The sequence below is a fragment of the Lynx canadensis genome, chromosome D1 (assembly GCF_007474595.2).
Source record: "Lynx canadensis isolate LIC74 chromosome D1, mLynCan4.pri.v2, whole genome shotgun sequence".
Taxonomy (NCBI): Eukaryota; Metazoa; Chordata; class Mammalia; order Carnivora; family Felidae; genus Lynx; species Lynx canadensis.
Window position 1 is genome coordinate 26,244,354 of NC_044312.2, and position 25,277 is coordinate 26,269,630.

The 25,277-nt window shown below is 46.8% G+C and overlaps 1 protein-coding gene across 1 annotated transcript in view; it reads left to right on the plus strand.

Annotated features, from left to right (window-relative positions):
* Positions 1-19,446, plus strand: part of BARX2 (BARX homeobox 2) — a 76,759-nt gene extending 57,313 nt beyond the window's left edge. Inside the window, exons 2-4 of the mRNA XM_030332422.1 lie at positions 4,254-4,554; positions 9,191-9,275; positions 18,696-19,446. Coding sequence (XP_030188282.1) covers positions 4,254-4,554; positions 9,191-9,275; positions 18,696-18,962 — 653 coding nt within the window. The 3' untranslated portion in view covers positions 18,963-19,446. The remainder of the gene's footprint in view (positions 1-4,253; positions 4,555-9,190; positions 9,276-18,695) is intronic.
* Positions 19,447-25,277: the final 5,831 nt, after the last annotated feature.

Genomic DNA, 25,277 nt, shown 5'->3' on the forward strand with positions numbered 1-25,277 from the left:
CACTTTAGGGCTTTGCTCAAGCTGGTTCTGTGCCTGGGTGCTCTTCTCAAGATTCTCCTCTCCCCTGACTTCACCTGTCTGCCAAAACTGTCACCTCTTCCTTGCCTTGCCTCCCCTCTCAGAAGTATCTGCCTCCTCCTCACCTGCCCCATCTTCATAATCTGTTGTTTTTTTTTTTTAATTTTTTTTTCCAACGTTTATTTATTTTTGGGACAGAGAGAGACAGAGCATGAACGGGGGAGGGGCAGAGAGAGAGGGAGACACAGAATCGGAAGCAGGCTCCGGGCTCTGAGCCATCAGCCCAGAGCCTGACACGGGGCTCGAACTCACGGACCGCGAGATCGTGACCTGGCTGAAGTCGGACGCTTAACCGACTGTGCCACCCAGGCACCCCTGTTGTGTTTTTCTTCACAGAATTTATCACTACTTAGCATTATATGTATGCATATCTGTATGTATGTATGTATATACATATAGTGGATATATATATTTTTTTTAATTAAAAAAATTTTTTTACTTATTTAATTTGAGAGAGACAGAGAGAGCAGAGGAGGGGCAGAGACAAAGGGAGAGGATCCCAAGCAGGCTTTGCACCATCAGCACAGAGCCCGATGTGGGGCTCGAACCCATGAACTGTGAGATCATGACCTGAGCTGAAACCAAGAGACTAATGCCACCCAGGTGTTCCTTTAGCATTATATATTTATTTGTTTTCTGTCTACCTCCCTGACTGAAATGTAAGCTTCCTAAAGGTGGGACTTTATGTAATTCACTGCTATCCCCAACCTCTAGAACAGAGTACAGCCCATAGTAGTTGCTCAGTAACCATTTATGGCAGGATTGAATCCAGGATTAGATTAATACGTAGAGACCACTGTGCGCTATGTTCCACTCCCACTCCTTCTGTAGAGGTAATTACTGTTAATAACTTGACGACTAACTTCCTAGGCTTAAAAAAATGCGTTTATAAATACGGATACACATCTGGATTTTTTAATAGAATGCAGATTGTTCCATACCTTTATTTTCTCTCAATAATATATTTTAGAATTTTTTCACTTTACTTTATCCATCTTTCCATGTAACCTATCAATCAATGTATCTATCTGTCTATTTGTTTATATAGCTCTGTTTAGTGGTTACATCGTAGTCCATACTGTAGATGTACCACCAATCATTTTCCTGTTGATACGTGAGTTGTTTCCCTTTTTCACTATTATAAACAAGGCTGCAGTGAATACGCTTGTACATAAATCTTTGTGCGTATGGGCAAATTGGCCTCATTATAGAATTGCCTGGTCAGTAACTTGAGAGGCACTGCTTAGTTTGTCCTTTTATTAAAAAATTTTTTTAGAGAGAGAGAGCAGGGGAGAGGGAAAGAGGGAGAGAGGGAGAGAATCTTAGGCAGGTTCCATGCCCATTGTGGAGCCCGACATAGGACTCGATTCTATAACCCTGGGATCATGACCTGAGCCGAAATCAAGAGTCAGACACTTAACCAACTGAGCCACCCAGGCACCCCAGTTTGTCCTTCTAAAAGACTATACTGGTATATCACCAACAATATATGAGTGCCCATTTCCCCATATCCTTGCCAACGCTAGATATTACCACACTTCCAAAATATTTTTTTTTTTTTTTTTATAAAACATTCCTGATGAAGGAATTTGGCAACATGTGATTTTCTACAAATGTAAGCTTGATTTTCAACGTTTATTTATTTTTGGGACAGAGAGAGACAGAGCATGAACAGGGGAGGGGCAGAGAGAGAGGGAGACACAGAATCGGAAACAGGCTCCAGGCTCCGAGCCATCAGCCCAGAGCCCGACGCGGGGCTCGAACTCACAGACTGCGAGATCGTGACCTGGCCGAAGTCGGACGCCTAACCGACTGCGCCACCCAGGCGCCCCAAAATATTTTTTAATGTTAGGGAAAAAAGTTTAACTCTCTTCACAAGAGAAAGCAGAAACTCAGGTGATAAAAGCATTACTGACAGGTAGGTAACTAGGCAGTTGCCATGCTGGTAACCTCCAGAGTGTCTAGAGTATAAGTTAGCCTGTTTAATAAAGACTGTCCCTTTTAAAAGAAATGTCCGAATTAAAGGAATAAAGTGATTTGAGATGAGAAATACCTCATGCCAGTAAAGAAGCTTTCAGATAATTTTTTTTTTTTCAAGAAGTGACATTTCGTAATGTATACTGGGAGATCCAAAACCAGAGGCCCAGGTGTCCTTATTTTCTTGCTATAATTCATTCCCAGATGGTTTTTTTTTTCCTCAAAAAGAATCCACAACACAAAACCTCAAGTGTTAGCATTGGCTGGAGAGTTCATGGAAGTCATAGCCGTTGGTGATTTATTATTTAACAACTTTGTGGTTTGTACTGGGCCTTTCTAGAAGAACAAGAGAAGTTATCTGCTTTAATAACTGTGACTGGAGTCCAAAACAGAAGCATGGGAATGAATAAGAAGAGAAAAGCCAACCCGGAGGAGGGAGACAGAACACAAGCAGCCCCTGAATGTTTCTTTGAAATTGGTTCGTTTTAACCCAGAACTAGCATGAATGTTGCCTGGCTCACATGCCTGCCTTTGCCTTCGTAATGAGTTGTCAGGGCCAGGCCGAGTCCCCAAGGGCAGTCCCTATGTCTCCTCTGTATTCATCAGATATCAAAATGGGCTTGGGATGAGAGGTATTTTACTGGCATCAGTAAGTTAGAATTTGAAGAATTCTTTGAAATTATCTACTTTTACTCACTATGTGGATGGCAGGACTGAGGCCGGGAAAGATAAAATGACATATAGGTAATGATCATGACATTTGAAACATAATCCTATTGAATAATGAAAAGGAAGAGCTCTTTTACTTGAACTTTAAAGACGTAAGATTCTTGGACAGAAAAGTACTTCTGCCTTGAAATTCCTAAGGCAGGAGTGGCACATGGCTAGCATATATACCACCTTACGCCCCCGCAGATGCCCACGGCATTTCGGCAGACGTCATCACTCAACGTCAGCTCTCTTTTCTCAGCCAAGCTCTGACCCAGCCTGGCAGTCGTCCTCAGCACAGTGCTGTAGGCAGCCGGCCGTAATGGATCCGAGTTTCCATGTGAATTAAAATCTTTCTGTTTGTCCCCCTTCCCTAAATGATGTATGCATGTGGTTCATGATGTGATAAGAGTGGACTTCAAGCCAGAAGAACTTGGTTTGACTCCTGGGCCTTCTTGCTCAAAGCTCTAATCTCTGTGATGTTAGGCACGTCACTTAGCCTTTCACTCAGCCTTGTCTCTGAAATGAAGAAGTTGAATGAAATACTCGTTTTCTTTTTAAAGTTTATTTGTTTATTTTGAGAGAGACAGTGGGGGAGGGGCAGAGAGAGAGAGGAGAGAGAGAATCCCAAACAGGCTCTGCAGTGGCAACACACAGAGCCCTAAGCAGGGCTCAGACCCATGAAACTGTGAGATCATGACCTGAGCCAAAAACCAAGAGTTGACGTTGAGCCGACTGAGCCACCCAGGAGCCCCTGGATGAAATAATCGTTAAGCATCCTTCCAGCTCTGAAAAATGTTATGATTCAAGGTCTAAAGACCTCTCAGAAGGAATGCACAGTTATAACTATGTATTTTTACAAAGACCAGAGGTGATTCTCAGGCAGTTTGTATATTACAAACCTATTTGTATTCTCAAGTGTGTGTTTCTAGCTTTTTCTGACAACTACTTTTCATCTGCTCGGATTATTGACCCATAGTTCTGAAACCAGAATTCAGAGGTTTAAAAAAGATGGCGGGTGCTCCTGGGTGGCTTAGTCAGTTACGTATCTGACTCTAGATTTGGGCTCAGGTCACGATCTCACAGTTCATGGGATCAAGTCCTGTGTTGGGCACTGTGCTGACAGTGCAGAGCCTGCTCGGGGTTCTCTCCCTCTCTCTCTTCCTCTCTGTCCCTCTCCTCCCCCTTAAAATAAATAAATAAACTTTAAAAAGAAAAAAGAGAGAGGGGAAACGTCCACTTAACACCAGAGGAATTGCAGGACCCTCTTCCTGGCCGTGGGGACCTCTCATACCTCAGGCTGAGCACAGCTCACCCGCCCACCCAGCAGTTCTAGGTCATGAGTTGCTGCTGCTTCCCCTTCTTCCATTATACCTCCTCGTGATCCAGAGGCCCCACCAGTCAGGTCTCTGCAAGTGGTCCTCCGGGGGCCTCTGGCTTCCCTCCCCCGCTGGCTCCTCTTGTGACTTGCTTCCCTGTTTGTCTTCCAGGCCCTGCTTCCCTCCGGGCATACCCTCTCCTCTCAGTGATCACCCGACAGCCCGCGGTCATCTCCCACCTGGTCCCTGCCACCCCGGGAGCTGCCCAGGCATTGTCCTGCCACCCGGCCTCTGAGGCCACCTCTGCTGAGGTCCCGGGGGGCGAGGCTCTAGGCAGCAGCGAGTCAGAGACGGAGCAGCCCACGCCCCGGCAGAAGAAGCCCCGTCGGAGTCGCACTATCTTCACTGAGCTGCAGCTCATGGGCCTGGAGAAGAAATTCCAGAAGCAGAAGTACTTGTCCACCCCAGACAGGTGAGAAACCAGGGAGAGGACTGTCCACAGGGAAGGCCCTTGGGCAGGGAAGAAGACCCCTTTGGCTGTGTGTGGGGGATGGATGGCCACAAAGACTGTTTTAGAGAGGTTCCACACCACAGCAGGAGTCTCGTCCTTGGCTTCTGTAGTTCCCGCTCATTCAACAGAACCCAGCCCACGTGCACTCCTCACACTTAAGCCCCGGAAGCCTGCGTGTTGCTGAATTTATGCTCCTTGCTGTATTTAGCTTAACTGCTCAAGTATAATAAGCAAGGTCATGTTTAGGAAATGGTTGCCCAGGTTCTGAGCTGGAAAACGGGTTTGGTTTTGAAAAGCCACTTTACATGCAGGCTCAGGTGCAGTGGGGCTAGATGTGGAATTGGGACCCGGGACCTTCTGGGGCTTCTCCCTACCCCACGACTCCCAGCTGGCTCAGTGTGCTGGCCTGGCTCTTGCATGGAAAGGCCTGGATTAATTCGGTTGAGGAGCTATTAGATGTCCTGATACATGTGAGAGATACTAAGTCAGAACCACGTGGCTGAGAGGAGGAGGACTTGGATGGGAGGCCCTTCTTTAAACCCTTTTGAGATCCAGATCATTGAGCTATGACCCCTGCTTTACTCAGATTCTCACCTTATTTCTTTAATTTAGTATCTAAACTGCAGACTGTGCAAGAATGTATGTCTTGTCTTGTTTCTTCAAACTCACTCTGGAGATGTGGAAGTGGCTGAGCTAATGAGCGATCTATTTTGGGGGAGGATTTTCCAAGTCCTTTCTGCTCACTTCCTGGTCCGTGCTAGGTTTGGCCCTTAGTCCTAGCAAAGAGAAAGGGAAGGAAACCCCAATGCATCTCTTAAGCTATTAGTAGCTGTTTGATACAAATTTAAGTGAGAGGGGAGTCTATAAACCACTGACCAAAGGGCACACATTCAATTAATTGGGCACCCATCAGGGGTTTGCCGTATGCCGGGCACTGTGGCAGGGGTGATGAGTCTAGAAAGTCTGGATCAAGGGGAAGGAAATGACAAATGACTACAACACAGTGCATGGGTACTGGTGCCGGTGTGTTACCAAGGGCTGGAGGAGCACAGAGATATCGCTGAGTGTGTCGGGTGGGGATCGGGAAGGTTTCTCAGAGGAGGCAGCATTTACGAAGAGCTTTGATTCCAGAGGGAATGGCACTCAGAGGCAGAGAGGCACATCTCCCTGTTGAGGGAAAGGCAAGTGGTAGGGACATCTCCAGATGAAGGTGCATGTGTGGGCGTGGCCAGAGATGAGGCCGTGGGGATGGGAAGGCTCGTGGGCCTGGCCCAAGAATGCAGACTTTGTCTAGGCTGTCCATCAGCAGCCACCAAGCACTGCAAATGACATGGCCAGGTTGACATTTTAGACTCCTCACTTTGGTGGCACCGTAAGTGATTGATTTGAGAGGGAAGCGATGGAGCAGGAGAATGGGAGGGAGTCCAGGGATAGTCACTGAACACCTGAGTTAAGGTGGTGACAGTGGGACCACAGAGGGGAGAAGAGATTGGAGAACAGTTTTGAAGGTGGAATGGACAGAACTGACACTGGCATGAAGAAGAGAGGAGAGAGTGGGAATTCTGCGCTTCCAGGATCGGGCCACCGTAACTGCAGGTGTGCAAGGCAGAGGACAGACTGGGTTTGGTGGGCAAAGAGTGAGTTCTGCTTGAACTTGAGCATCTGAGGAGCCTTTGGGTGGACAGTGGAGACGTGGCTGTGAACTGGGGATTAACAGAAGGGATCTCCAGGCATCAGCAGCAATTTCGGTACCCCCGGCATGTGATGGAGAGCCTCGGGGATGTGGGCAACCAGGTGAGGTGGGCGCATTATTTACCACTTGTGTGGTGGTTTACCAGAAGGGCTTCAACAGGGTAAAACTTTAGGCTTATGTTCTAGAAGCCAGAGGATTCTTTAACAGAAATGTTAGTTCCTAATAAAGCTCCTGGGACTTCCGGATACCTGCCCAGGCACCTCTCAGGTGACCTACGTAGGATTGATTCACTTGCCTGGGGAGAAGGACACCATCTGGTTGGCATGGAAGCTGCCGCCTTAACCCGCCCTCTCCCGTGTTCCTCACCTCCCTATGTACGTGACCAGGGCCATGAGCACTCCCTCCTCCCACAGCTTTCTCCCTCTTCCCCTTTGTTTGTTTCTCCAGTTTCCTAGGTGACCCCATTTAAGCGAATATGCAGGGAAGTGAGAATTTGTAACGGTGGCAGGTAATGAGAGAAAGCTGATGACAGTGAAGCTGTTTCTGTAGCCAGAGTGAGTCAGGGGTGCATTTTTCCCAAGTGAGCTAACGCCATGTGCTAACACAACGCACAGAGCTGCGAACTGAGCCTTCCATTGACTAATGCACCTGATGGCCTCAGGTGAACCAGGCTGGAAGGCGCGGTGGGAGCCTGGGAGACCAGAAGCCTGTGGCATGGCCCCCTGGGTCCTTGGTTCTTCATGAATGACTGCCTGGGAAACAGCTCTCCGTTAGCGGGGGAGACCTAAGTGCTGTTGGCACCGGGGCTTTATTAGCTTCAGTCTGTTAATCACTTTCAATAAAACTGTTAGCTTCCAGGAGCCCTTTTCCTGGGACGGCCAGACGTACATGAATGCAGATTTAAGACAGGTTCTGAAGTTCCTCGGAGAAAGACTGTGTTTAGTATTGGAGGTTTAAATTGTGCAGGCTAGTCGGAGCAGGGGGGCTGGGCAGTGCACCCGGCAGTACCAGGAATTAGCACCTGGAACCTTCATTGCCGATACCCATTGGCCTTCCTGATGGTGATATGTTGCTCGTCACTCTCACGGGGAAGATAGTTGGAGCTGAGAACTCACACCTGGGAGTCCCTAAGGCTCAGGTTCTTGGCTCTGAAGGTTTGTGTGAGATAAGGGACCTTAGATCCACAAATTATGATCCTTAGAAACCTCAGAATTGTAATCCTCAAGATCCTGGGTCCCTTGAAAGTGGTGACCCCTGCTCATTATATCAAGGGTGCTCATCCCAAATTAGTGCTCTAGCTGTCCATACTTCTGCAGTGACCCAGGTTGGAGCCACAGGGAGACAGCTAGGGTTGGCTCAAGGAGACGGTCCAACCAGTTGATGCCCAGGTAGACCTGGGGTTCTTAACAATGTAGGTCAACAAAGTAGTTGTAATCTTGAGGACTGGGTTTGGAAGCCTGGTTCTTTTTCACATTTAATATGCTCCAATTGGGTTGTTTGCTACACCTTATGATGTGGCACCCACCCCTGCATTCTTCTCCACAAAAGCTTGAGCGAGGACTTCCCTTTGACAGATCTAACTTGTACAAAAATATGGTGGGTGGAGGGGAGCCCCTATACAGGAGGAGGACTAGAAGACAGACGTAAGCAAGTTTGAATTCTGGCTCCACTTCTCACTCTAGGATCATCTACCAAGGGTCAGCAAAGTTTTTCTTGTACAGGGTCAGCGAGAAAATATTTTTGGTTTTGTGGGCCATATAGTCTTTGTCTCCACCATTCAACTCTCAGGCTGTAGCATGAAAGCCGCCACGGACAGTACGTAACAAAACTTTATTTACAAAAGCAGGTAGCAGACAGGATTTAGCCATGGTTAACAAGAGATTCTAGTCTCTCCAAGCTTCAAATCTCTCATCCATAAGATGGGGAATACTTACTTCACAGCACTGTGAATGAAAGAAATAAGACAGCATATGTCAGGGGCTTAGCACGGGGGCCTGGGGACTCAAGAAATAGTTGCTCTGTTGTCAGAAGTAGCTCCAACCTCACACCTCCCAGGAATGGCTTTGACATTCAGGACTTTTCAGAAGGCTACAGAGAAATGCAGAACCGTGGTTAAAAGCAGAATGGGAAACAGGAGGGGCTACTGATTTAATTTCATTTGGAGTCTACCATTATAACAGTTTAGGGCAGCTACAAGGAATGAATCAATCCGTCAGAAGGTATTTTTGAGCAGGAATGAATCAATCCATCAGAAGGTATTTTTGAGTCCTTGGTCTGGCTTTAGAATGTGATAGGCACATTTGTGGACTCTGCCCTTGCAGTTGAGTCAGGGAGGCACAAATTATTCATGTGAAACAGTTAGAGAACACTTGAGAATGTGGAGCCACCTCGGTGAGGGCTGACAGTTGGGAAGGTACAGAGCAGATAATCCATGGGAGGTGTCATGGGTGTGGGGAGGCTCACCTGGTGGGGGGGGGGGGAGAGTGGCTTGAGCCAGATCTGGGATGATGAGCAGGATTTTGACAAGGATGATAGGTCTTAAATTTTCCTTTCCAGTATGGATTTGGGGGTCAGAGCCCTTATTTTGTGTAGGATCCCAGTAAAGACTCTGTCAGGTCAGAAAGAGGACTTTGCAGTCAAGGCTGAGAAATCCTCTTTGGGTCCAGTGTAGACAGTGAATGTTTCCAGGATGATTGCCCTAGGTATCTGTGGGTGTGGGCAACTGTTTTCTAGGTTCCAGAGTTTTATCCATGAGATTCTTGGAAAGTATAGTTTTGGGGGGAAGAACTGGTTTAATGGGGGACGTTCACACATTGATAGCAGTGCCAGAGTTGGTCAAAGGACCCCATCTCTACTGCCCTTTCCCTCCTTCCTCATCCTTCTTCTGTATCTCATGCCTTCTAGGTTGGACTTGGCCCAGTCTCTGGGACTCACTCAACTGCAGGTGAAGACTTGGTATCAGAACCGCAGGATGAAGTGGAAGAAAATGGTAAGAAAGAAGAGAGTGAGTCTCACCGTGTGCCCGTCATGATGGGAAAAATTCTTACTACAGGGCTGGTAAGGAGGCAGGAAGGACCATTTGGTGGTTTGGGTTCCAGAGAGTGTGATTCCTATCATGATGCTGGCTGTGGGGGGAGGCAGTTTGAACAGTCAGATAAGTCATTCCTCCTGACCTGGATTTCCTGACCAGAAGGATGTTCTTTTTCACAGTTTCCTTAGAAATAAAAGAAAGCCCACAAGCTTCTCAGTTGCTAGTTTTAACCCCACCTGCTAGCCTTTTCAAAGAACTTCCTTCCCCCTCCCACCAGTAGCTTAGAATAGAAGTCAGTACTCTTTGTTTATAATGACATATAGGACCCATCTGTTGTTCCTGTAGCTCTGTGTCCTGTAATGCAGTGATTCTCAAACTTTAGTGGGTATCAGAGTAACCTGGGTTGCAGGCAAAAACGTAGAACTCCAGGAGCCTCCCAACACCCTGACTGCAGAGATCTGTGACAGGGCTGGGAATGCATGTGCTAACAAGCTCCCAGCTTCCTCTGATGCACTTGATATAAGGACTACGGGGTCCCTAATACTGCTCTACCACCTAGCTAATGCCTCATTCCATCTTTGGTTTTTCAATGGACTGATGAACAGAAACATCTCTCTAAACAAACCCCCCAAAAAAACAAATCTACATCTCTTATGTTTTGAGGAACTCAGCTTCCTTTAAAAAAAACAACAACAAAAAAAACAGTTTGAAAGATGTGTTAAATCCAAACTTCCCAAGTAGTTGAGTGTTTCATTTCCAGTTTTGTAAACTGCAAGGGGAAAAGGTCAAAGCCCAGAGAACAGAGGTGAGCTGGGAAAAGAGGCTGGGAAGCAGCCTATTTTCTTTAGGGACCAGGAATACTCAGAAACCTCAGAATTGTAATCCTCAGAAACCTGGGACCTGGTCCTTTGTCAATCCTCACTGAATCCTACTGGTCCTTTCTCGTCTCGCATGGACCAGGGGGTCCAGGCCTGCTTGGTTGACATTCTAATTTGCTAACCCAGCTGGTCATGCACCATCTTCTCTGGCATTTCAAAGGCTAGAATCTGATTTTTTTTTTTTTTTTTATACAATCACTGGGGAATATTACCTTAGCTATTGGAGAATAGCTAAGGTAATTCTCCATCCCCTAGTTTTCAGGAAAACAAGTAAGCTAATAGATATTTTTAATAGCTAATAGATAGTGAGACATTGTCTCATTTTTTGTGTTTTTGTCCAGTAATTTTTTCTGAAAACTTTAGTTCTTGCTGTTGACTGCTAACAATGAGAAAAATAAATACGTTGTAAATTAATATTAATGGGAAACATTAAAAAAAAAAAAAAGCCAACAAGGCAGCATTTATCTTCCTGGAAGGAAATTCCTAGGCAAATCTCATCATTTCCTCTGGAAAGGCCTGAGCCTGAGCGGAAGGGATGTTCATGAAGGTGGAGGCCGGGTGGCTCGCGGAGTGCTTGCGAGGCGAGGCCTAGATGTCACTTGCGTGTACAAAACACACATACGCTGGGTGAATCAGCACGTGTGTTAGCCTCTCTTGTGAGCCATGCCTTGTCCTAGGCATTATGGGAAGTAACGAAATAAGATGTAAGCCTGCCTTCATGGCATTTGTGATCTAGCTGGGGAATCGAGGTCCAGGAAGCAGCCAGGGAGCACATGATGATGAGTTATAATTACTGGGTGGTGTATAAGCCCACAAGAGTTCAGAGGACAGGTATGTGAGAAGGGTGCCGGGAGAAGGTGCCGGATAAATGGGATTCAGTTAAATAGTGTTCATCACAACACCTCGAGAATGCTAACACACACGTGAAAACAATGGCGGAAACCTCCTGGGGGACTGATCTCAGAAAGAACCAGATCTGGGAGTTAGAAACCCTGGACCAAGTTCCCATGCCTGTCCCTCCCTGACTGATTTTGGGCAAGTCTGCCACCCACCTCCTTCCTCCGTCAATCATCATCGTCGACATCAATGTCTCCTGAGCGGCAGAGGCATTGTTGAAATCGGTTATCAGCAATCTCTTCGTGAGTCAGACGATTAATGAATTGACAGCTCGCCATCCCTGCCAGCACCGCCCGATGCCCGTGGGACGAGCGTGTGCCTTTGCCTCCGACGTCACTTGCTGGTCACCCGCCACTGTGCTACAGGCACAGTGTGAGCTGGTTATCCATGTCGTATAAGGCAAGATGGAAGTAAGTGAGCAGATTGAACCTCAGCGTGCCACAGGCCCACCACATTCAGGTCCCTTTAGGAAGCAGGAGCGCCAAGCTCTCCATTCACCAGTTATTTATTGAGCATATATTGGAGCACCAGGCAATGGAGATGCAAAGGTAGGTCATGAACCCGTCCGTTCCAAAATAAAATTAGAGCTAGATACTCAGTCAAGGAGGAGGAGACCGACCTGTAAAACTAGTAATCATTCAGAGTGATCAGGGCAACAGGGGGATTTACTGGGTTCAGAATCAGGATAGAGAAGGGAGGGCTTCACGTTGGTTTTAGTGGGGGAATAGAAGTGGGCCAAGCGAAGGTGGGAAGAGCGTCATGGGCAGAAATCCTTAGAGCACTTGAACTACTTCAGAATGGCCAGAGCTAAAAGGAGAGAGAGGGTCGTTGCTCAGTTTGTGGGTCTGAGTTCCGACTCCCCCAGAACAGCGAGCCATTGTTGGGGGCCTGAGCCTGATTGCCTCATGTTTTCCTGGTAAAACTCTTTCAAGGCTATCTCTTCAAGTACTGGGAGAAAAAGAAAAAGCTAATTGGGTAATAAAGATGTCTCAAGGCTAGTAACCTAATTGGAACTGGAAAAAGATTAGCACTTGATTCTGAGTTATTCACACGGCGGCCAACGATAGTGCTGCCAGAGGCCAGATAGCATCTCTGACTAGTTTTTACCGGTCAGCATTTGTAAGCTATAGCAGGTTGGGTAAATTTAATCTTGCACATTAGATGGGACGCTCACCCTCCACTCCATTTCTCTTTGGCTTTAGTTCCAGGAGGACCCAGAATGTTTTGCAACAGGCTGAAAGTGCCTCATTATTCAGTGATCTCTTTCAGCTCTAACACGCAGTTCTGTTCTGTGAGAGGATCCAAATGTATTCACTACCTTCCTGCCCCAGTCACAGAATTGGGTGGGCCACAGACCATGTACCATCATCAGCAAGTCTCCAGAATAGGCAACAATTCCACACAATGCTACCAGTTACTGTCTATGTAGTCTTGAGCAGGTTACTTAACCTCTGTGCGCCTGTTTCCTCATTAGTACGATGCCTAATATACATGTGCCTTATAGGGTTGTGGTGTTGACTGAGCTAATCCCTGTAAAGCTCTTACCACCATGCCTGCTGCATAGTATGCAGCTGAGAAATTTAGCTGCCACCCTCCTCCTCCTCCTCCTCCTCATTTACCTATCCATGCTTTCGGAGGCCAGGAGACACAAGCTGAAATTTCCAGCAGAATGTTTCTTTTGGATGAGAGCGATCCTGGCTGTTTGTTCTTTCTCACTGAGCACTTGCTGGGTCGTCTCCCAGTCAGTGTCTTCGTGTTTGGGGCCCTGCTTGAGGCACCACTGGGCCTTTAGGACAGAAAGGCTGCTGAACAGGGTGCTGGGAAGAGATTCATGCTGGAGAATCTGAACTTGCCTCTCACTGCTTGGGAACACTCATCAGTTTAGCAGACTCTCACTGCTCCAGAGAGCTGCAAATGAAGACAGAGAAAAAGGAGCAAAAAGCACCCCGGTTAATGAGTCCGTGGCCGAGGGTCTGCTGGGAGACTGCATAACTGCAGATGAATATTAGAAATAACAGGAGCACAGGGCTGCTCAGTGGTTGGCTCAGTTGGTTGGGCGTCCAACTTTGGCTCAGGTTGTGATCCCACAATTCGTGAGGTCAAGCCCCGCATTGGGTTTGCTGCTGTCAGCGCAAAGCCCCCTTCAGTCCAGTCTTCTCTCTCTCTGCCCCTCCCCTGCTTGTGCTCTTGCTCTCTCTCAAAAATAAATAAACCTTAAAAAAAAAAAAGGAAAGAAAAGAAATAACAGCAGCACATTTTAGGTATCCTTCGTACATTATGCACAATGAGCGTTAGATTCAAATAGGCAGGGTTTTGTGTTCAAATCCCAGCCCTGCCCTTGGCTTGCTCTTTGACCACGACAAACCACTTCTGCCTGCTCGGTTTCCTGTCTGAGTAATGGAGGAGGTAGAGGGTTCCTCCCTGCATTGACATTACAGCTGTGCTGTCAAACTCCCTGTCCCTGACCCAAGCGCCTCGGGAAGGGAAGAGAGGCCTGTCCTGACATCTTCAGCAACAGAACATTTGAAAAACAGTTGTAAAACTCTAGTTTTAGAGTTCTGAGGCAGACTGGCAGCAGGCACAGCTAATAGACGTAGATGGTGTGCAAGCTGTTTTTCCGAGAGGCATGTGACCTCAAGAGCAGTGGGTTGTCTGACTCTCCCAACCGAGGGAACTAAACTGGCTTTAGGAGTCATTGGGAAGGAGGGATCTGGGGAGGAGGGCCACAGGGTGCATGAGAATGTGCAGCTCCTGGAGTGGGGCGGTTGTGAGATAATGGCACATCTCAGGTGTGCTGGGAGGCAGGGGGCCAGAGGTTGAGTGCGGGAAGCAGCCAAGAGGGTAGTTATCTCCTAATTACTGCTTGTGCTGGAATGTTTTATTCCATTTAGAAAATGGTCTGATTGTTTTTATTATTATTTTTTTTCATGCGGTAGGAAAACAGCCAGGTGGGGTCTATCCAAGCTGTGTGGGTGGTGTTCTCTAATTGCTGGGCTGGACTTTCTTTTGCCAATTAGGTGGCTTCCTTAGACCTGCCCTTTTATAACTTGATTACTATATGGGGCAACTTAATTTTGTATAACCTCTTTTATACCAAGTGGAGCTGCTTTCAACATGTCAATTCCATCTTGGCACATCTGGGTGCTTTCAACAGCCTACACTCAGACTGAATTAAAAATCAGATGCTGACTTATGTGAAAAGGAATATATAGGGACACCTTCTCCCCAGAGGTGGATTCTGTCAGCATGTATCCCTTGTTAGAGGTCCCCTTCATATCTCTGTGTTTGCTGTTTGCATGGAAAGTACAGTGGCCAAGCAGATTCCTGGCTAGAAGGAGGTGTTTACTGAGAGCTAATGGGTTTCCTCGTGCCATATACAAAAAATAAAGTGAACCCCAGACCTAAATGTAAAAGCTAAGACTGTAAAACTCTTAGAAGAAAATTTAAGAGTAAGTATGCACAGCCTTGGATTTGGCAAAACCCGCTTAGCACACTAAAAGCACAAGCAACAAAAGAGAAAATAAACTGGGCTTCATCAACATTAAAAACCTTTGTGCTGTAAAGGACATCCTCAAGAAAGCAAAAAGACAATACACAGAATGGGAGAATGCATTTGCAAATCTTGTATCTGATAATGGACCTGTATCCAGAATGTATAAAAAGCTATTACAACTCAGTAATAAAAAGACAACCAGATTTTCAAATGGGCAAAGGATTCTTCTTCTAAAGAAGACACAGAGCTGGCCCATAAGCACAGGAAAAGATGCCAAACGTCGTTAGTCATCAGGGAAGTGCAACTTACACGGGAGACCACTTCCTACCCACCGGCATGGCTATAACCACAAAGATAGAATATCAAGTACTGGTGAGCATATGGAGAACTGGAACCTTCATATACTGCTGATTGGCATGGTGCCACTGCTTTAGAAAACAGGTCTGGAAGCTCGTCAAGAAAATGTAGTGACCCTATGACCAGCAATTCCATTTGTAGGTATGTACCCAAAAGAACTGAACAGATACTTCTATACACATCTTCATGGCAGCACTGTTCACAGCAGCCAAAAGGTAGAAGCAACCCAGGTGCCCATCAATTTACACATGGGCAGATGGAATGTGGCATATCCATACAGTCTATATTAGTTGGCCATAAAACGGAATTGAAATATCGATATATGCTACAACATGGATGACCCTTGAAAACATTATGCTGACTAAAAAGAAGCCAGTCACAAAGGGTGACATATTGTATAACCTAATTCATACGAAATGTCCAGAGTAGGCAAATTTGTGGAAACAGAATCAAGATCAGTGGTTGCCTAGGGTTGGGGAGCAGGGGCTGGGGAGAAATACAGAATGACTGTTAACAAGTGTGGGGTTTCTTTTGGGGGGCAATGAAAATGTTCTAAAATTGGATTCTGGTGATAGTTGTACAATTCTGACTGTACTAAAAATCACAGAATTGTCGATATGAATGGATGAATACACCATACACTGGTATGTGAATTATATCTCAGTAAAGCTGTTTTAAAAAAAGAACCTATGGTTTATTGAATTCATTCATTCTTACAATTTGGCACTGGAGATCCTGTGCTCCTCTCAAAGGAAAGAGTAAGTATTTAGTGGCTGCAGAGATGTAGTTAGAAGTTGCTTGCCTAGAGCCTGACGCAAGGGATAGATGTAGGATTCACCTTCAAGGAGCCTCTGTTCAACTACGGAAGATAAGATTAAGCTAGTTATGTAAGCAGCAAAAATATAGTTCGCTCCTAATTATCTGTGCTAATCCAGGTACTCCTGAAGCCCTTCTCACTAGCTGCTGAGAAAATCAACAACTAAACCACACCAGAGTACAGAGCCAGTGGAAGGACTATCTGTTATGTTCTAAAGTAACACATAAATATTTTTAGAGTTACCCCTTCGTAAGTCATGGTACCCTTGTGAACATCACACACTGGGATAATAATGTATGAGATCAGCAAAGGCCATTTGGGATACTGTTATTTTTCTTGCTTTAAATCTTTCTTCACCTCTAGGAAAAGGCTTGTTGTTCAATACCAGTTATTGAATGCCTGCTATGTGCAAGGGCTGAGTGGGTGGGACAGGCAAGTAAACATGCAGTGACAGTGGTTTATGAAAAGTGCTCGCATGGAGGGAGTGTAAGAGCTCATAGGGCATATGGTGGAGGGTGTTGGACTTCCACTTGGGAGATCACAGAAGACTCCCAGGAGAAGCACTATCTAACCTGAGTTAACCAGATGAGGAGGGTGGGAGGCCTATTCTGGACCGAGGAAATCTGCCATTCAGAAAAAGTTCTTGCTCTTTCCAGCACACTATCTGTTGGTCACCCTGTGAGATGAGGTATTATTATCTCTGTTTTGCAGATAAGGAAACTGAGGCTCAGAGTCTTTAAAGAACTCTGAACTCTCCCAAGGACAAAACAGAAAAGTAACAGAGTTAGCATTTAATCTAGTTATTCTGCTTTCAAAGCTAGCTAGAACTTTCTATTCTCTACTACATCCTTGAACACTATAATTCTATATTTCTTTTTTTTTTTTTTCAGTTTTTAAACACGTTTTTGAAATTTACATCCAAGTTAGTTAACATATATAATAGGGTAATAATGATTCAGGAATAGAATTTAGTGATTCATCATTTACATATAACACCCAGTGCTCATCCCAACAAGTGCCCTCCTTAAAGCCCATTGCCCATTTAGCCCATTCCCCCACCCAACACCCTTCCAGCAACCCTCAATTTGTTCTCTGTATTTAAGAGTCTCATGGGGCACCTGGGTGGCTCAGTCAGTTAAGCGTCCAACTTTGGCTCAGGTCATGATCTTGCTGCTCATGGGTTTGAGCCCTGCATTGGGCTCTGTGCTGACATCTCAGAGCCTGGAGCCTGCTTTGGATTCTGCGTCTCCCTCTCTGCCCCTCCCCCACTCACACTCTGTCTTTCTCTCTCAAAAATGAGTAAATATTAAAAATTTTTTAAAGAGTCTCTTATGGTTTGTCTCCCTCTCTGTTTTTATATTATTTTGCTTCCCTTCCCTTATGTTCATCTGTTTTGTATCTTAAATTCCACATATGAATGAAATCATATGATATTTGTCTTTCTCTGACTGACTTTGCTTAGCATAATACATTCTAGTTCCATCCATTTGTTGCAAATGGCAAGATCTCATTCTTTTTGATCACTGAGTGATATTCCATTGTATATATATACCACATCTTCTTTATCTGTTCATTAGTTGGTGGACATTTGTTGTCTTTCCACACTTTGGCTATTGTCGATAGTGCTGCTATAAACATTGGGGTGCATGTGCCCCTTTGAAACAGCTCATCTGTATCCTTTGGATAAATACCTAGTGCAATTGCTGGGCCGTAGGGTAGCTCTATTTTTAAGTTTTTGGGGTACCTCCATCCTGTTTTCCAGAGCAGCCACACCAGTTTGCATTCCCACCAGCAGTGCAAAAGGGTTCCTCTTTGTTCGCATCCTCGCCAACACCTGTTGTTGCCTGATTTACTCATTTTATCCATTCTGACAGATGTGAGGTAGTATCTCATTGTGGTTTTGATATGGATTTGCCTGATGATGAGTGATGCTGAGCACGTTTTCATGTGTCTGTTAGCCATCTGGATATCTTCTTTGGAAAAGTGTCTGTTCATGTCTTTTGCCCATTTCTTCACTGGATTATGTCTTTTGGGTGTTGAGTTTGATAAGTTCTTTATAGATACAATTCTATATTTCTTACATTTTTTTCTGATTACAGAAATATATGATCATTGTTTGAAAAAAAATTAGAAAATACAAAAAAAAATTTAAAAATGATTGATGATCTTGATACTGCAAACAAGATGGTATATAGTTGTCTGTCCTCTAGTTTGGATTATGCTGGTATAACCTGTTTTCCACAAAAGTATATTAATAATATTTCCCGTATCACTAAACATTCTCTTACATAATAACTGTAATGGTTATCAAGTATTCTCTGTTTGGGATATACTGTAATTATCTACCCAATCATATAGCAGAAATTTAGAGTATATTTCCCCCAGTTTTTGCTGTTAAAATCAATTCTTTGATGAACATTTTTTGCAGATCAATCTTTACATCAGTCTTTGATGACTTCCTTAGGCTTAATTACTAGAAGTGGAATTTCTATGTCAGAGTGTACACATTTTAAGACTTTTGATTTGAATTCTCAGATTGCCTTTTGAGATGGTTGTACCCTTTACACTTCCATACTGGAGTATGAGTATTTCTCTTCCTGCTTGCTATAAATACTGTCTTTTTCTTTTAACTTGTCAATTTGATAGAAATCACAGTAATATTTTAATTTTTTATTTCTTTCCTTACCATTGAAGTTGGATTTTTTAAACGTGTTTGTGATCATTTTATTTAATGCCAAAATATGTAATATTGACGGAAAATGAGTAATGAACATTTAACGAATAAAAATGTCTTTATACCCTAGAAGTGATGAGTTGAAAATCCTTTTTGCCAGGCCGTCACTGCTGGGAATGGATGGTATAGATGCTCTTGACTGGGAAAGAGGAGGGAGGAAGTTCTTTATTAGATTTAATGACCATCCTTTTTTCCCATATAGGTTCTTAAAGGTGGACAGGAAGCACCCACAAAACCCAAAGGTCGTCCCAAGAAGAACTCCATCCCCACCTCAGAAGAGATTGAAGCTGAAGAGAAGATGAACAGCCAGGCCCAGAGCCAGGAGCGCCTTGCACCCTCCCAGAGACAGGAGGAGCTCTGTGACACACAGGAAGCAAAAGCATGCGATGTCCCCTTAGAGATGCCAGAGCCCCCAGGCCAGCCCCAAGAGTTGCCAGTAGCCTCTTCGGAACCCCCACCATCAAGCTAAAATAAAACTCTTTGGGGGGAAGGGGGAGATGGGGAGGAATGGAAAGAGAAGGCAGGGAGAATAGGGAACTGCTTCCCAAAGCCTGGTAAACTCGGTGGGGGGGAGGGGGACGAGATCCGCGTCCCCCTCTCCCCCACAGGTCTCAGTGGTTTTCATCACAAGCATTTGATGAAGACTTGGCTTGCCTTAGGCCTTTCTGTTCCTGAAAGGCTGCTTTAGCCATGGGATGCCCTTGACGAAGGGAAACAGTGCCTTGGAACTGCCTGCCCCCACTGGGGTGGTGGCTTCGGGGCTGGGTGCAAGAGGCCTGCCCATGTTGCGAGCCCCACCTGGCGTGGTGGAGCACTGCTCTGGCTCTCTCCCTGCCAGCCTCTGGGCAGCCCGGCGTCCAAGCAGAGAGAGATGGAGAAGCTTGGGCAGCACGCCTGGCTTCCTTGCTGACTCAGCACTTAACTTCTGTAGTTTTGAAAGAGAATTTAATGGTTTTGGTTGGTTTTTTTTGGGGGGGGGTGGGGCCGGTGAGGGCGGACAAAGAAAAGTTGGGGGAAGGGAGTTCTGAATTATTAGACTTGTTTCTGAATAAAGTTTGTTTGAAGACTCGTGTGCCTTTGTACCCATTACAAGATGGTCAGGTGACCTGAGAACGGATACGCCTTGTTTTTCTTGCTTTTTTGAGTTGCCATCCCTGAAGCTGCAACGCAGATATGTTAAGAAAACTTTTATTTTTTAATGAAAAATAAATCTTTCAAAAGGATTGGGTGTTTGGTTTCTTCGGGGGAGTATATTTAGCCCTTTCTGAATATGTCTTCTGGAAAGAAAGACCCAGAGAGCTAGCCCGGCTCCCTGGGCTTTAATTTTCCCCCCGCTGTCAAATAAAAGATTGGGCTCTGCCCACCACGCCTCCCACCGCCTTCTGCCAGAGTCGCTCAGCCATCAGCCACTTTACACTGTAGCCTTCCAACTGTAAACATTACTTTTTTGAAGAGATGATAAATGTATTTGTTTCAAAAATCCAAAAAGACTTGCTCCCCACCTCCACCCTGCATAGGTAACCATTTTTATTGGTTTCTTGTTTATCTTTCTTTAAATTTTTTTTTTTCAACGTTTATTTATTTTTGGGACAGAGAGAGACAGAGCATGAATGGGGGAGGGGCAGAGAGAGAGGGAGACACAGAATCGGAAACAGGCTCCAGGCTCTGAGCCATCAGCCCAGAGCCCGACGCGGGGCTCGAACTCCCGGACCGCGAGATCGTGACCTGGCTGAAGTCGGACGCTTAACCGACTGCGCCACCCAGGCGCCCCTCTTGTTTATCTTTCTTTAAACATGGATGTTTAAAATTGGATCATTTGGATGATGGGCTCCGCCACTTTTAACAAAAGGGGATTTGAGAGCTCCTTGCTAGATGTGCTCTGCGATTCGAAATTTAAAATGATTCCCCAGCTTTCAGTAAGACCAGGAAAGAGGGGACTCCAGACTCGCTGAAGAACTGTGACCATCTCTTTGTCGCGCCCGCTGGCCCAGAGGCCTGACCTCACAGGGGTCCCCTTGATCTGCATTTCCCTGCACGCTCTCTGCTGATGTCCTGCTGGGCAGAGCGCCCACCCTGCACGCTGGCAGCTCACCATCCCACAGTCACTCTGGGCTCGGGAAACGTAAACCAGCTTTTAGTCATGGCCTCCGCTAGGGAGCAAAACGTGTCGCTTGTTCTGTGAAACAAATCACGTAATTCTTTTCAAAGGTACGTGGGACTGATCTGCTTGTTTTCGGTAATCCGGCTGCCTGCTTCCGTCCATTAACACCGACAACGAGAGAGACTGCAACTTTGATTTGGCGAGGCAATGCCTTCATCCCCTTCGCTATTGAGATCAGCAAAAAGAAAGTCTTTTTCTTATGTCTTGTGAACAAAGGAGGTAAGGATTTGGCCTCCGAGAACCAGTTTGTGCAGACCACACCCAGCCGTGTGTGAGGTTGCTCGCCCTGTGCGTGCAGAAAGCTGCCTCCTGCACCTCTAGTCCACCCCGAGGTACAGCTTTATGATCTGCCTACCGTGCGGTGACCCAGGGAGCCAGAGGATACACGTGGGCACAGTAAGCGGGTGGGCCTGTGCCAGTCTGGTCTCACTCCTAAGGAACTGCACTGTCCTGTTCAGCCCCATCCCAGAAAACTTTTCATTTGGATGCTGTTTTCCTGTGGTTGTTTTCGGGCTCTTGTCCAGGGCTCTCATACTGTCCTTTTCTTTCTTTCTTTTTTTTAATGTTTATTTATTTTTGAGACAGAGACAGAGCATGAGCTGGGGAGGGTCAGAGAGAGAGGGAGACACAGAGTCCGAAGCAGGCTCCAGGCTCCGAGCTGTCAGCACAGAGCTGGACGCGGGGCTCGAACTCACGGACCGTGAGATTGTGACCCGAGCCGAAGTCGGAAGCTCAACCGACTGAGCCACCCAGGTGCCCCTCATACTGTCCTTTTCTGACGTGTCTGGTAGTGACAGTCATCACACCAGATATGTGCACACACACACACACACACACACAGGCACTGTTTCTTTAATTTTTTTTCTTGTTTATTTTTGAGAGAGAGAGACAGAGCACGAGCGGGAAGGGTCAGAGAGAGAGGGAGACACAGACTCTAAAGCAGGCTCCAGGCTCTGAGCTGTCAGCACAGCGCTCCTGGCATGGGGCTTGAACTCATGAACCACGAGATCATGACCTGAGTCGAGGTTGGAAGCTTAACCGAGCCGCCCAGATGCCCCACACAGGCACCGTTTCTGACTTGAGGCCCTTAATCCTTGGCCTGTCATCTGTATTGTTTCTAGGGGTTGGAGGTATTTCAGTGGAGGGTTTAAGACCTCTGATGATCTTCCTGGTATTTTGGAAGCCTCGAGCCCAGTGTCACCTCCACTTGGGAGCCCTGGGTTTGTCCTCTGGCCTCAACTCTGTGTAGTCTTGCCCTGTGACTCCAAGATGGGTCAGGGCTGGGCCTTGAGAAGAGTGGGCATTGATTCCACACCAAGCCCTGCTCTCCCTCCATCTTTCCCTTTTCCTTCTAGTCTTTTCCATATTACCTCTACTTCCCAAGATATGTGATGGTACCCAGAAACCAACTCCGTAAGTTGTCTGAGGTGTGGTGACTAGGAGGCCGTGTGGCCTTTGCTAAACGAAAGCATTCTCTCCCTTGTCTGGTGTGCAGGATGGTGACACCATGAGGGTTCAGGGTCTTATTCTAGGGTCTGGCCACCTGATGCTTTCTGAGAATTTCCAGAGGAAGGGAGAGAGCCGAGGCCAACTGCCCACACAAGGAAGCAGACCACAGAGACCTTGGCCCTTACTTCTCAGTGTCTCTGAGCATCGGAGAATGCTTTCACAAGCACTTTTAGCTGATGCCGCCCCTCAGGCTGTGAAATGGGCTATTTCCTCCAGTTTTATAGGAAGCCTATTAACCAGAGAGAGGTTACCTTGTATCTCTGTCCCTGGGTCACAGAGCTGGTCAAGAGCCATGCTGAGAACCAGCCCAGGGGCCAGATTCCCTGCTGGGACCTTAGAGGTTAGCACTCCCTCCCAAGGCCACAAGGGGCTGTCAGGGGGGAGGGGGTGGGGGTGGGGTTCAGCAGCAGTGTGCCCCACAAGTCAGCCTCGTCCTAGGCAGGGAGGGGCTGGGGGCTTTCCTGGCTACCTAAGGTGAGGCTGCCGGAAGCCACCGCCTCTGCTCCCAAACCCTTGCATCTTTGATGTTAGAGAGCAAGGATTCCTGGAGCAGGTTCTAGACTCTCAGTAAGTGTCCCAAGTGTGTGTACCTAACAATGGGTTGGGGTTCTGGGTCACCGTACCCTCTGATTTGCTTCTACGTAGTCTACAAAGGTTGGCTGAGACATAAGGCTCAGGCCTGGCCTGACTCAAACAATAACCAAATGGGTTCCATGCTGTGAGCCTGTAGTCCTTAAATTAGTCCAAAGAGATATATCAGAAACCAGCCCTCACTAGGCTGGTTTTAAGTTTTCCTCAGAGACTAGTCCGGTCTAGAGCTGTCTTAGAGATGGGGTCTGGGGACCTCTGTGACCTCCTCTTCCCTTCCTCAGGTGGTTCAAGTTCCCTGTCCCTTTCATGACCTTTCAACTTGGTTCCACCCGGCCTTGCCCCACGCCCTGGGCTGGGCTGGGCCGGGCTGGACTTACAGGGTATGAAGCTCTTTCCTCAACAGGTTGTGCTTTGTCAGCCGGGTCACATGCTGTCCACTCAGCAGAAAATGAGCAGGGACTTTGCAGGACCGGAGTAAAGACTGTCTAAAGGGGTCCTCCCCCATCTCTCTCCTGCCTGGGCCAGCCACTTAGGTTAGGTGACTGCCTGATCCTCCCAGCAATTTCTGTAGATGCCGCCTAAATCTTAACCCCTATCATGTCATGCCCATCTTTGAAGGGCAGGAGCTATTGGGTTAGAGGGCTGAAATTTGCCTTGCACCCAAAAAAAAAAAAAAAAGGCAAACTTGTTCCTCAGGATTTCTGTTCACTGAATTGCTCCTATGTTTGCCTAAAGCCCTGAGGGGCTGCTGTGGCTCTTTGTCTGGGTAGGTACCCCCTTCACTCCTCTCTTCTCCGTTGCATCTTCCAGAGAGAGGCCACCCTCCTCTCTCTCTCTCTCTCTTTCAGTCCCACTCTGAGGGACTGTACCCAAGCTGCTCTGTGCCCAGGAGACAACGTCCTCTCTCTGACCTGCCTTGGCTCCCCTCTCCCTTACCCTTCTCAGTCATGTCTTCTTGCTCCTTATTTACCTCACCTCTTCTCCAGTCTAACCTGTTCATTCCTTTCCACCTCTTCCTCTTCATGCACCTGTTGTCATCAACACCATGGTCCTGCCATATTTCCAAAGAGGACATGGATTAGCCTAAATTCCTTGTTCTGAGTTCCTTTTCCTGTGCTGAGGGTCCCAAGGCCCGTGGGTACGTAATGAGAGGATCTGGAGGCTCCTGGTATCCTGTCGACATCTTCCTTCGATGTCCAGAGGCTTTGGGTTTTTAGTGGTCTGGTGGGCACAACTCGCTGTCACAAAGCCTTGTGGTCCCAAATCATGAAGCAACTCTCCTGGTCATTGGCCATTGTTAGAGCCACACTTATTGGCTTTAGGGCCGAGGGATGCCAGCACTTTTCCGACACAAGAGAGAAGGCAGAGGAAAAGATCTTTGGTGTCCATGGAAACATTCCCATCACGCAAGGGAAGCAATGCTTGGCCCATTTCCCCAGGACCAAAGAGGGAAAAGAATGATCAGGAGCCCATACTTGGCTCATGGTCAAAGGTCAATCTATCCCCTCCCTCCCCCATTTTGCTAATTCTTTTAGAAGAAGTATTGACAAGGCTCTGAGGAAAATACCCTCAGAAGAATTTTCCTCAAGGAGATCACAGGCAGTGTTGCAGGGGGCAGTCTGAGAGGAAGAGAATGCCTACTGAGACATTGGTCTAAAACAAAAATTAAAATCCCGTCTATACCAAAATCAAATCTGGTAGCTGATGGTGGGCTGGTGAAGTTGTTTGACCTGATGATTCATTCACAAGGTAATATGGAGAAATGGCTAAAGGAAGGTGAGTGCACCCTAAAGTATGCCTGGGAGGGCTATGGTGGGAAGGTTGCAGTGTACCCAGGGGCTCAGCTTTGAGGACTGCAGCCAAATCTAAAACTTTGGGATGGGCAGTATCCAGAGACATCCTTTCCGCCCACAGAGGGAGAAACTGAGAAAGACAGCAGTCATTTGAGAGAGGGCCCCGAGCCAGCCGGATGGGAGGCCAGTGCTGGGGTCCTCCGCCCTCTGGAAGCAGAGTGCTCTGGGCTTCTGTCTCCTTAAGTAGCACTAGCCACAGTTCAGATGCTTGCTCAGCATCTATCCTGTGCCTAATACCGTGCTAATGTGGGGTGGGTGGGGGGTGGGGGGATGGGGTGGGGGACAGGGTACAAAGGAACAGGGACCTGCCTTCAAATAAGTTAAAATCCTGTTGGAGAAACTCCTACTTTACTGGGTTTGGAAAAGCAGCAGGGATTCCAAAAAGAGTTTTGAGGTATTTACACCTGCCCTTCCCTGCGAGATGGCATTCTTCCAGGGCAAGAAAGGTGATTTAGTGTCCTCACCAGGCTAGTTCCACTAAGGGTGGTGGTGGTAGGGGGGGGTGTTAATATTTTAAGTAGGCCCCTTGTTCACCTGGAAGGGTGATTAACACTGGAACAACAGGTGTTTGCTAGATTCACCTGAATGTGCTTCTAATCCTGGATTGTCACCCAAATCCTGGGTGGTTTGGGGCTGGTCATTCCATCTGTAATCTGGGCACAGATGCTGA